General features: G+C 38.0%; 1 protein-coding gene across 3 annotated transcripts in view; it reads left to right on the plus strand.

The window, feature by feature from the left end:
* CDH18 (cadherin 18) overlaps positions 1–12,796 on the plus strand; it is a 203,598-nt gene that overhangs the window by 144,247 nt on the left and 46,555 nt on the right. For 2 of the 3 annotated variants that reach the window (XM_070942579.1, XM_070942580.1), the window contains exons 5-6: positions 1,624–1,811; positions 7,819–8,072. In XM_070942579.1, coding sequence (XP_070798680.1) covers positions 1,624–1,811; positions 7,819–8,072 — 442 coding nt within the window. The remainder of the gene's footprint in view (positions 1–1,623; positions 1,812–7,818; positions 8,073–12,796) is intronic. The other variant, XM_070942581.1, reaches the window with a different exon arrangement.

Raw genomic sequence — 12,796 nt, forward strand, 5'->3', positions numbered from 1 at the left:
CAATGTGGGAGGAGGAGAACTCATTTCAGGAGAAGAAATTGCTTAGCTTTTAACTCAGTGAAATTTACAGACTTTGTTTCCTTGGCCATTTGAGAAGCAAGAATGATGCGAGCTCAAAAGTGTTGTATTTTTTTTTCCCTCTATGGCTTCAAAGACGTAGATGCTGTTACAGTTCCAAAGTCAAACAATTCAGGGAAACATTTAAAATTTTACTACACTTAAACTACTGAGTCGCATTACACAGCGTGACTTCTAAGAATATAACACAAATGAGTCCCAAAAAAAGCCAGTGCTTCTTCACATATAACGAAGTTATGGAATTGGTCAAAAGAAAAACTGTTATGACCACTGGCTTTGATGGCTTTGAAAGATTACTTCAGAATTTCAACTTCTACAGCGATGAATAACAGCAGTAGGCTGTTGCTTTTATTTCATGTTTGTGGGATTCCCATTCAAAGTAGAATATTAAGCTAGGGCTACAGTGTGTCCAAGAGAGCTTTAGCTGCACGGTGTCGTAGTTCTAGTGAGATTTGCATGCTTTTTCAATCTTTGGGCAGAATAATTTGGGATTTTAGAGGCACTGCAATTTTTCTTCTTGAAATGACGGACTTCTTACAGAAGAAATCTCCTGAGATTATTTTCTTTGAGAATTAACTTCCTTTTGATCATTGTGCTTTGGTACCCAGCACAAATTTTATTTCAGCAAGGTTTATTGGTAACTGATATACAAAAAGGTTGCGGAGAACATTGTCAGAACGAGCAGCATTTTCTATTGTTTTTTTAATTCTCCTAAGTAGCAATTTTTAATAACCAGTCCTGTAGTTTAGGATAAATGAGAGTAAGTGGATAATCGAATTCTGCTAGTCCTTGGACTCTACCACTTGTATAAACAAATAAATTTTGGTAACTTACAGGGTTATTTAACAGGATTTGTGTGGGAAGCTAGCCATTGTCCTAGCATCTTTTCTGAACAAGACGATAATGTTCAATCATAATGTGATTTCCTTATTTTGGCATAGCATGCTGAACACACCAATTGTGTTTTGTTAATTTGGATGGTGTAAAAGACCTGTGGGTAACTCTCATTGCCTGGATAGATATATTTTGGGTAGGACTTAGAAAAGTCTGTTGCCCCATTTCCAAACACACTGCTTCATCCCCAGTTAAAAATAAAAGGTGGAATGCATGCTGATAGTAGTCATACATATCTCGGCTTGTCCACCCAACTGCTCTGGAAGCAAACAACAACCAGAAGGAAATGAAGTAGTTTGCAGCGTCTTTAATCAGGTTAAGCACAGCAACACAGGCAGGAGTAAGGCACAAGCCAGCATCGACGTTTACAGCCGCTCGGCCCCTTCTCATCTTCCTCCTCAACAATGGTGAGACCCATCCGGGGCTCGACAACATATGCGTAAATTGTTTGTTTTGTTAGAATTCTTTATTTTGTTGTTTTATTCTTCCAAGGAGCAGTATCCTACAATCTTTATAATCAGTCTAGAACAGATAATAACTTGATGATATACTTTATGTTTCATGTATTTCATTGAATTTGTCCCTTCTGTGCTGATTTTGAAATCCTTCTTAAACTGTATTACTGCCTCATTATATTTTTATATTTTTCAGAACATTATCAGCTGTATGTTCCTGAATCAGCACAGGTTGGTTCTGCTGTAGGCAAAATCAAGGCCACTGATGCAGACATAGGGTCAAATGCAGAGATGAAATACAGTATCATAAATGGGGATGGTTCTGGAATATTTTCTATATCAACTGACAAAGAAACACGGGAAGGAATTATTTCCTTGAAGAAGGTAAGCAAAACAATTGCAAAAGATTTCTTTGTGAAAGATATTAAAGATCTTAGAACCCTTGGCAAATTAGGACCTAACAAGATATTTGTTTAAATCTAGAATTGTTCCTGATGTGTGTTTGGAAATATACCATTTGAAAAGGAACATAATTGAATTCAAAATTCAATGCTGGAGTTTACCCTGCTCTATTTTCTAAATCATTTTTACTCTAACTGATCTCCAGTGGAGAGACAGCACCAATTGGGAAAATACAAAAGGGACTAGTGGGAAGTGAATCATGACCAGACAAAATAATCCTATCCTATTCAGTTTCACCATACTTTAAAAAGTAGCATCTTTTTTCTATATGACTTTGCAATTCATTGTTTAAACCAAGGGCTCTCAAAAAAGTTTTTGAGATGAGATTCATATTCTTCTTTGAATGGCAAGCCAGGAGTCATATTCTGTCATGAAGATGGAGATGAGAAAAAAAAATGTGCAGTAGTAAAAAAAAATAAAGCACTATTTAAAAATAATGGTATGTAGATAATATGATTGCTTGGGGATATTTAATATATTCCATGTCAATTAAAAACTGCATATTATTGGCAACTTTTGGAAGAGTTTGGGTGGCCATACCTGATATGCCATATATACATTTTCTATGACATTAAGCCCTATTGAAATTGATAGATTTCATCATTAAACATACATGAAAGCTCAGACCAACTTACATCTTTGGTTGCCATAGAAATGAAGAGATACAGTAGATGAGTGCTGCTTTAAATATGAAAAATTCATCCTAAAATTACAGTCAGGTCCATAAATATTGGGACATCGACACAATTCTAACATCTTTGGCTCCATACACCACCACAATGGAGTTGGAATGAAACAAACACAATGTGCGTTAACTGCAGACTGTCAGCTTTAATTTGAGGGTATGTACATCCAACTCAGGTGAACGGTGTACGACTTACAGCAGTTTGCATATGTGCCTCCCACTTGTTAAGGGACCAAAAGTAATGGGACAGAATAATAATCATAAATCAGACTTTCCCTTCTTAATACTTGGTTGCAAATCCTTTGCAGTCAATCACAGCCTGAAGTCTGGAACACATAGACATCACCAGACGCTGGGTTTCATCCCTGGTGATGCTCTGCCAGGCCTCTACTGCAACTATCTTCAGTTCCTGCTTGTTCTTGGGGCATTTTCCCTTCAGTTTTGTCTTCAGCAAGTGAAATGCATGCTCAATGGGATTCAGGTCAGGTGATTGACTTGGCCATTGCATAACATTCCACTTCTGTCCCTTCAAAAACTCTTTGGTTGCTTTTGCAGTATGCTTTGGGTCATTGTCCATCTGCACTGTGAAGCGCCGTCCAATGAGTTCTGCAGCATTTGGCTGAATGTGAGCAGATAATATTGCCCGAAACACTTCAGAATTCATCCTGCTGCTTTTGTCAGCAGTCACATCATCAATAAATACAAGAGAACCAGTTCCATTGGCAGCCATACATGCCCACGCCGTGACACTACCACCACCATGCTTCACTGATGAGATGGTATGCTTAGAATCATGAGCAGTTCCTTTCCTTCTCCATACTCTTCTCTTCCCATCACTCTGGTACAAGTTGATCTTGGTCTCATCTGTTCATAGGATCTTGTTCCAGAACTGTGAAGGCTTTGTTAGATGTTGTTTGGCAAACTCTAATCTGGCCTTCCTGTTTTTTGAGGCTCACCAATGGTTTACATCTTGTGGTGAACCCTCTGTATTCACTCTGGTGAAGTCTTCTCTTGACTGTTGACTTTGACACACGTACACCTACCTCCTGGAGAGTGTTCTTGATCTGGCCAACTGTTGTGAAGGGTGTTTTCTTCACCAGGGAAAGAATTCTTCGGTCATCCACCACACTTGTTTTCCATGGTCTCCCAGGTCTTTTGGTGTTGCTGAGCTCACCGGTGCATTCCTTCTTTTTGAGACTGTTTCAAACAGTTGTTTTGGCCACGCCTAATGTTCTTGCTATCTCTCTGATGGGTTTGTTTTGTTTCTTCAACCTAATGATGGCTTGCTTCACTGATAGTGACAGCTCTTTGGATCTCATCTTGAGAGTTGACAGCAACAGATTCCAAATGCAAATAGCACACTTGAAATGAACTCTGGGCCTTTTATCTGCACATTGTAATTGGGGTAATGAGGGAATATCACACACCTGGCCATGGAACAGCTGAGAAGCCAATTGTCCCATTACTTTTGGTCCCTTAACAAGTGGGAGGCACATATACAAACTGCTGTAAGTCCTACACCGTTCACCTGAGTTGGATGTACAAACCCTCAAATTAAAGCTGACAGTCTGCAGTTAACGCACATTGTGTTTGTTTCATTCCAACTCCATTGTGGTGGTGTATAGAGCCAAAGATGTTAGAATTGTGTCGATGTCCCAATATTTATGGACCTGACTGTATGTATGTATGGCTAGTCCATCCTCAACCATGAGAATGCATTGGATTATTTATTTAGGGACAAGTCATTCATATTCATTCTCTCTCTCTCTCTCTCTCTCTCTCTCTCTCTCTCTCTCTCTCTCTCTCTCTCTCTCTCTCTCTCCCTCCCTCCCTCCCTCCCTCCCTCCCTCCCTCTCTCTCTTGTTGTTCAAAAGTAGGAATAGAGGAAAGAGCTATGTGACCCTGAGTAATTGAACAAAATATGGGATATAAATCTAACTAGTTAAATAGGAATTGCTTATAAAATGTATCATATTCCACACAGAATGGGACAACTTGCTGTGGCCATCTCGTCATAGCCAACTCGCTATGGTGGATTTCCTGTGGCTATCTCACTATGGCCAACTGGCAATGGCCAACTTGCAGCCAACCCAGCATAAGCAACTTGCCATGGCCCCACTTGCTGCAAGACAATTGGCCATGGGACAGTTCAACACATGGTTACATGGGATAACTCAACATGATAAATATTATCCACCACTGTTTCTTCAACCTAATATCCATTGACAAAAATGGAAACGAAGTAGAGGAAATCATGGTGGATAACATTTATCACTTTAAGGTATCCCACATGAATTGTCCTGTGGCAAGTTATCCCATAGTGAGTTGGCCGTGGCAAGTTGGCTGCAGCAAATTGGCCACAGCAAGTTGTCCTAGACCCTAATCCAGATGTCCTGCTCTCGCATACACTCATGAAAATTCTTGCTGGCATATATAATCATCTCTGCTAGAATTTAAAAAAAAGATGGTGATTCACCCATGAAAAAAGAATTCATATAAATTGCTACATTAGTGCCTGCTATATCTAAAGATGACCATCCATTGTTACACATAAATACAATCCTCTTAAATATTCAGTTGACATACAGAAAAATTTAAAGTAGGTATAGAATGGAGCTGTGCCCGCTATCTGCTGCTTTTCTTTTTCTTATTCCATCTCTGTAATCAGAGTTTTGACGCAGAACTCTAATACTAACCTCTCCCCTTCCTCCTCATTTTCTGCCTACCAGGATTGATTTAATCTCTGGCTTTCAGCAGGTTAACTTGGCCTCGGCTTTATGGTAGTCTTGACTGTAATGACTAAGGAACTTGGCAAGGTATAACTTGGCAAGATCCTGCTATTTCACATTTATCTGTGAAGAATATTTTTAAATATACAGTCCTGTATACCTACCAATATTTATTTCATAGGAGGGCATTGAGCTAATATTCCACTGTGTGTATTTATGGAAGTAATGATAAGCTGCAAATGAAAATGTCAGTAAGAAAATCTTTCAGTGCATATAAGCCTTTCAGCTCCTCAAGAAATTGCATAAAACATTAGACTAGCGGAGTAAGTAATAAATAATGGTCACTGACATTATCCATATTTTCATGCTTGATCTGAAAAAAAAGCATTGATAATTTCAGCATTTAAGGTAACAATCATGCTTCTGCCTTCTTTTTTTTCAACCATATTGCCCAGATAGGTCCTTGAGAAGATTAAATAAATAAATAAATAAATATTAGTAAGTTAAGTGAATTTTCAATGAGCATGACCACATCAACTCCTGTTTCATATGCAAAGCACCCTGAAGATATATTAGCTACATTCTCCTTTCCCTCCTCCCTGATTAAATCCATTATTTCCTTATCCAAGATAAGTTCTGCATAGTCTCGACCTTGTAGGGAACATTTACGTCTCAGCCTTCCATGTTCATGTCATTCAGCAGCTAATTGCATGAGCCGTTTGATCAATCAGCTTTACTGACTGCTGATTTTCCCCACTGAACCTCTAATCATGTAAAGTAGCCTGAGAGATCTAGCAAACTTTTTGATGGAGCTCCAAATGGACCTGGATGGCAGACAAAATAGTATGCACAGCGCAGCACAACATGTTTTGTTTGGGTGGTTTTTTGTGGGGAGGGGGTCTTATAACTGAGGGAAAAAATGGTTGAAGGAAAAGTCAAGGATCCATTCAAAATGGCAATATATTAAAAATCAGTGCCAATACCATGGTGATATAGTTCCAGGAGTGACTAGTCCTGAATTACATTAAGCCCCTAATGACCCTTAATGAGAAAGCAAGCACAAGAGCCATGGTGGTGCGGTGGTTAGAGTGCAGTACTGCAGACTACTTCTACTGCCTGCAATTTGGCAGTTCAAATCTCACCAGGCTCAAGGTTGACTCAGCCTTCCATCCTTCCAAGGTGGGTAAAATGAGGGGGCTTTGTTGGGGGCAATATGATGACTATGTAAACCACTTAGAGAGGGCTGTAAAGTGGTATATAAGTCTAAATGCTATTGCTAATGCTATTGCTATAATTTGATATGGGTGGGATTGTTTGACTCAAATCAAGTAGACATATGGTTAAGAGAATGTGAACATGTACATTCAGGCTTACTCTTAGGTACTGTGCATACTAATGTTATTATGTAAATAGATGTTCTCTCAAACTGCCATAAACATTATTATTAAATATTGATAAGAAATAGAGGCAAGAATCTCATAAATATTTGACTTACAAATTTTCATCCATACCTGGGATTTTTGGCATTATATAGCTTTAAAATAATCCACTCTCATCTCTACTCTAATTAATTTTGTATTTGTCAAAAATTAGTTCAAAGGAACATTGCTTTAAATTATTCAATAATTTAAACTATTATTCAATTTACATATTATGTAATTATTTTGTTGCCAATAGGAAAATATAGGTTGGGGATCAGAAAAAAGATAACCTCATGGGAGAAAACACACAGACATATACATAAATGGTTACTAGGAGATATTAGAACCATAAATAGTGGGGGGTGGGTTATTGAATCTCAGGATTGTCGACTCAAGCAAAGATATTACAGGCAACCATGAGCAAAAGGATGCTAGGGCCAATAACCAAGCACTATACATGTTATTTTTATTTATTTTTTGAAGTTCACTCAAACTCAGATATAATTGCATATATAATTGCAGACTTTATCTTTCACACTCCTTTGAAGATTTTTACTATATTTCTGCAACAGATTTCCAGATTTACCAACTAAATGTTCAACCCATAGCTCTGCTGTCCACTACACCTCATGTCTCTGCCTAACAGAGCACACGAGTAGGGAAAAAAAGATATATATTTTTTCAATGCACGAATTACAAGCCAACATTTGCACCTGAAGACTACCTGAGGATGATTAATACCGTAGTATTGAAAAAGGGATAGACTGGAAGTTTGTCAGAGCAAAAGAGCTCTTAGAGAAAATGACTTAAATAGGTTCAAATACAGCTGAAGTATTTTGTTCAACAGTTTCACACAAAGGACGTGGAGTTTTAAAACTAAAATATTAACAAAAAGTACTATAAATCTAGCACAAATTAGGGAGCAGTTGCCACTATAATAAGGGAGCTGTTATTGCTAGAACTGTTTTGTAAATGTCACAGAAGCTATAAAAATACATGGCAATGCACGTAAGGTAATGAAAAAATGGATTTTATACTGAGAATTAAAAAAACAACTCTTCATAGTAATGCAACATTATTTTTTCTTCCCACAGCCACTCAACTATGAAAAAAAGAAATCCTATACTCTTAGCATAGAAGGAGCAAATACCCACCTCGATTTCCGCTTCTCACATTTAGGACCCTTTAAAGATGTGACTATGTTGAAGATTGTTGTTGGAGATGTGGATGAGGCACCATTGTTCACTCTTCCATCCTACATCATGGAGGTTTATGAAAATGCAAAAATTGGAACTACTGTGGGCACAGTAACGGCACTAGATCCAGATAGTACTAACAACTTAGTAAGGTATGGTAGTATTAACAGCTCTTCATAACAGTGGGAGTGGGGTGATGGACTGGGGTGAATAAAATGTTCCTTATGATCCAACTATGGAAATCTTGACTATATTTAATCTTGACCTAATTTAAAAGTAGATCTGAGACTTTAAAAAACTTTTACACATGCCCTAAACTTTCCAGCAATTTAACATTAGAATGTACTGTATAATGTACATATATGGACTGGTATTTAAGTAACAATTTGGAGAGCACAAAGTGAAGGTTATCAAGTAGTTACCAACCTGTCCTGTTCCTTTCCATCCCTTTTCCAAGTTTTTTCTCAAACTGATATTGTGGCTACTGCAGCATGTTCAATTTGGACTGGGCTGGGAGTTGTAGGGAGCATTTTTTTAAAAAAACAACAACAACAAAACCTTATACAAATGTTGAGATTGCCTGAGGAAGTTAATACCTCATTATTTTCTTCAGTGACTGATTTGCTTGTATTCTTGGCCCACTCATAGTAAAACTACCAATGCAAAGGATATGTATTTTCAGTATTACATTTCTAGTAAGATTGAAGTCTACATTATGCTGGTGAGAAGATACCCAGCTTTCAGTATGTTTGGATAAAAGGATCCCTGGAGAAATTATTTCTGCATGGAACTTTCAGACAATTCTAGGCAGAACATGTTGGAATGAACTATTTGGTGGTGTTTATTCATTTAATGAAGATGCTTTCTTTTGTTTTGATTTATGGCATTTATGGATCCAGACCAGGGGTGAAATGCTCCCTGTTTGGACCGGATCACCCGATCCAGTAGCGATGGCGGTGGTTGGTTTGGAGAATCGGTAGCAAAAATCCCTGCCTCCCCCCCTTGCCCAGCTGAGCCATGTGATCATCAGAGGCTTTTTTTTTTTTTTTACTTTTAAAAGTGTTTTTTCTACAACCTCTTCGGCCGAAAAAAATGCTTTTAAAAGTAAAACAAAAAAGCCTCTGATGATCACACGGCTCAGCTGGGATCGTCAGAGCCTTTTAAAAGCATTTTTCTTCTACGAGGTTGTAGAAAAATGCTTTTAAAAGGCTCTGACAATCCCAGCTGAGTTGCCTGATCATCAGAGCCTTTTAAAAGCATTTTTTCTACAACCTCTTCAGCTGAAAAGAAGCTTGTAGGTTGTAGAAAAAAATACTTTTAAGAGAAAAAAAAGCCTCTGATGACCAGGCAACTTAGCTGGGATCATCAGAGCCTTTTAAAAGCATTTTTTTACAACCTCTTCAGCCGAGGTTGTAGAAAAAATGCTTTTAAAAGTTAAACAAAAATTGGCCACGTCCACCCGGTCACATTACCCCCCACCAAGCCATGCCCACAAAACCAGTAATAACAAATTTTACATTTCACTGATCCAGACCAGTGGTGAAATCCAATTTTTTTTACTACCGATTCTGTGGGCATGGCTTGGTAGGCATGGTGTGGCTTGGTGGGCATGGCAGGGGAAGGATACTGCAAAATCCCCATTCCCTTCCCACTCCTGGGGGAAGGATACTGCAAAATCCCCATTCCCACCCCACTCTGGGGCCAGCCAGAGGTGGTATTTGCCGGTTCTCCAAACTACTCAAATTTTCCGCTACCGGTTCTCCAGAACCGGTTATAACCTGCTGGATTTCACCCCAGATCCAGACATTGTGATTTTCATAGGCCAACGATGGCTAACCTTTTTGCCGTCGTGTGCCAAAAGTCAGAGGAGTGGAGGGGTCACATGCGTGTGTGCCCATACCCATAATTCAATGCGCCCTGTCCCCCTGCGCATGCCTACATGACCCCACTGAGCTCCCCTGCTTTTGGCACGTGATGGCACAGTGGGCCCGGTAGGCCCATTTTTCACCCTCCCCAGGCTCCAGAGGCTTTCTTAGAGCCTAGGGAGGGAGAAAACGGCCTCCCCCCCCAGGAGGCCCTCTGGAGGCCAGAAACAGTGTGTTTGCTGATTTCAGTTTGGTGGGACTTAGAAAGCCTCTGGAGCCTGGGGAGAGCAAAAAACGGCCCTTTCCTCCCCTGGAGGCCCTCCAGAGGCTGGAAGCAGCCTGTTTCCCAACCTCCAGTGGGCCCGGAAGGCCCGAAATTCAGCTGGCTGATGTGCACATGTGCACCGGAGCTGAGCTAGGGCTCGCATGCCCACCGATATGGCTCCGCATGCCACCTGTGGCACGCATGCCATAGGTTCTCCATCACGGTCATAGGCTATAGTTTAGCATATTGTGGGAAAACTTTTATTCATTCAATATTTATTTTAAAACATTTACACAGTTTAGTTGCATACCTTATAACCAATTCTGGGTGGCTTCCAATCAAATATAAACTGGGTTTTTTAAAAATAAAATACTATTTTACAAAGGGGGGTATATATGTTCACTTGGGTGGGGTATGAACATTTGTTTTATTAGCAGTGACAAAGCATTTTTTGTAGTGTTGCTGATTCAAGGGTTGAAGCATTTTGAAAGTTTTTCTAGATTTTGGAAATCAGCATGTAAGTATTTGGTTAATTACTGAAATATAAAACCAGCTATAATGAAAGCATAATTTATATACCTAAAGGGCCCACATATTTAGCGGAAGAGGGTTTAAGATCATTATGTTACATGTACTTAGAAACCCATTGTCCCATATCTGGTTTGAGAGAAGGTTTTTTTTTTTTTTTTTTTAACTGCTGTATACAGCAGAACATGATATTTTGAAGTATTGTTGCAGAACTAAAACCGGGGCTGAACTGACAAATTGCAGTAACCTACAGCTGAAGGATTGTAACTATGTACAGATGTACAGACAGGCAGACAGGCAGAAGATGAACAGAATGCATCCATGAAGATCAGTCAGAAGACACACTGAAAACTTAAAGATATCATGCATGGACAGACTAAGCCACTTAACATTTTCAACTGGGAAACTGTTAGCAACTTAGAGCAATCCAACTTTAACAAAACCGGGGTATTCTTGGAAGTTTATCATTCAGATAAATTAGACATACTGTAAATGGACATAGAGATAAACCATATTTACATGCCATTCAAAAAAAGACATAAATAAAAAGACCAGAACAGATCCTCTCCAATAAACAACACTCAGATAAGCAGGGATTGACATCAGACAAACAAGCAGAAAACAATACCCCAATCAAGGAAACTACCAAGCAAGGACAATATCATACCCTCACCAACACTACCAGAGAAAACCTTATACTAGCACTGATGATGTTACCTAGCTATATAATGAAATGCCTGCAAGCAAACAACCAAACTCAGAGAACACCAAGGCATTCACAAATTGCACTAAATCACAATATCATTTAATTTTGGCTTAGCAGGTGGTCCCAATCCACTCAATTGTACCTCCTTAATTAAAAAAAAATAGTTAAATAAGCCATGGCTTAGCTTTGGGTAAAATGCAAGTCTGTAACTTATCCCACATGACTCATCTTACTATAGGATGGCAGACATTCCTGCCCAGAACGATGTTGCTGATTGAAATCCATTTCATCTCCACCTTCCTTTACAGTGGTTCTGTTTCAGTGGAAGAGTATTAAACTAAGGGAATTTATGTTACCTTGTATTATATATAAGAATACGAGGTCTTGTAAATGATGAATTTCACAATCTCCAAAGATTCATTCTGTGCAGTTAAGGATCACAGCACTTAAGATGAGGCAGTTTGATACTACAAATCAGGAAATCATTCTAGTGTGGAGTTCTGCAATGAGGCAAATTTTGGAAATGGAGTGTGTTAAGTTTCCAAATCTGAATCTGCATTTTGCCTCTCCAGAAATACTTATTCTCCTTCAATGAAAGCTTAAAGCTGCAGTCCAAAACCCACTTACTACGAAATCTGCTTTGTTGAACTCAGTATAGCTACTTTCCAAACAGATGTACAAATTGTACGTTTAACCTAATATAATAGAATTGATATTAACTTTTAAACCTAATACTTCTGAAAGAAGAAGGTTTTATTTTGTTTTGTTTCAACATAAACAAAATTTTGTTTTGTTTCTTCATAAAATAAAGATTATGTTGTTTTTTTCTAAATGGGTAAATTCTGAGGATAAATAATTTCAAGGTAGGATTAGAATAAACCCTTTAAGCAAAATGAACCCAAATCCTTCTAGATTTATGTTGGGAAGCCTAATCCTTTTTATCATAAAATAGTTGTGATTTCTTTAACAGTATGGAAAAGATCCATTTCTAAATTTAATTGTGTTTTTATAGGCATGCAGATATTGATATTAATTAAAGCACATCTTTTGTGCTTGGTATTATCAAGATTACAACTGAATAATTACCATGAATCTATTATAACAGCATTACATTTTTATGAATTCAAAGAAGAGTTTAACTTGCAAATGTAAAAATGTTTGTTATCAGATAGTACACACAGTTGTCATTTATCAAGTTATGATATAAATATTATAGATAGTTGTCATCCCACATTATCCTAGAAATCCCAACATCTACTCTGTTGAATATTTCTACTATTTCTTATAGTGATATTACCATGATCCCCAATTTGGAGTTGAATTCATATATTTTTTTAACTCATACTATTTGGCTGCTACATTCTGAACCATTCAACAATATGAATATAGTTATTATATTTTATATACGCTCCTAGAGCGTATATAAAACATATCTCAAATTGAAGAAAATTCATTGAAATATAATGAATAAAATGACAGTAAATTTAAATTTAAAGCTTGGTTTGTAAAACA

This window comes from Pituophis catenifer, unplaced genomic scaffold, assembly GCF_029215685.1.
Source record: "Pituophis catenifer annectens isolate HBS135680 unplaced genomic scaffold, rPitCat1.0.hap2 SCAF_3, whole genome shotgun sequence".
In the NCBI taxonomy this organism is placed as follows: Eukaryota; Metazoa; Chordata; class Lepidosauria; order Squamata; family Colubridae; genus Pituophis; species Pituophis catenifer.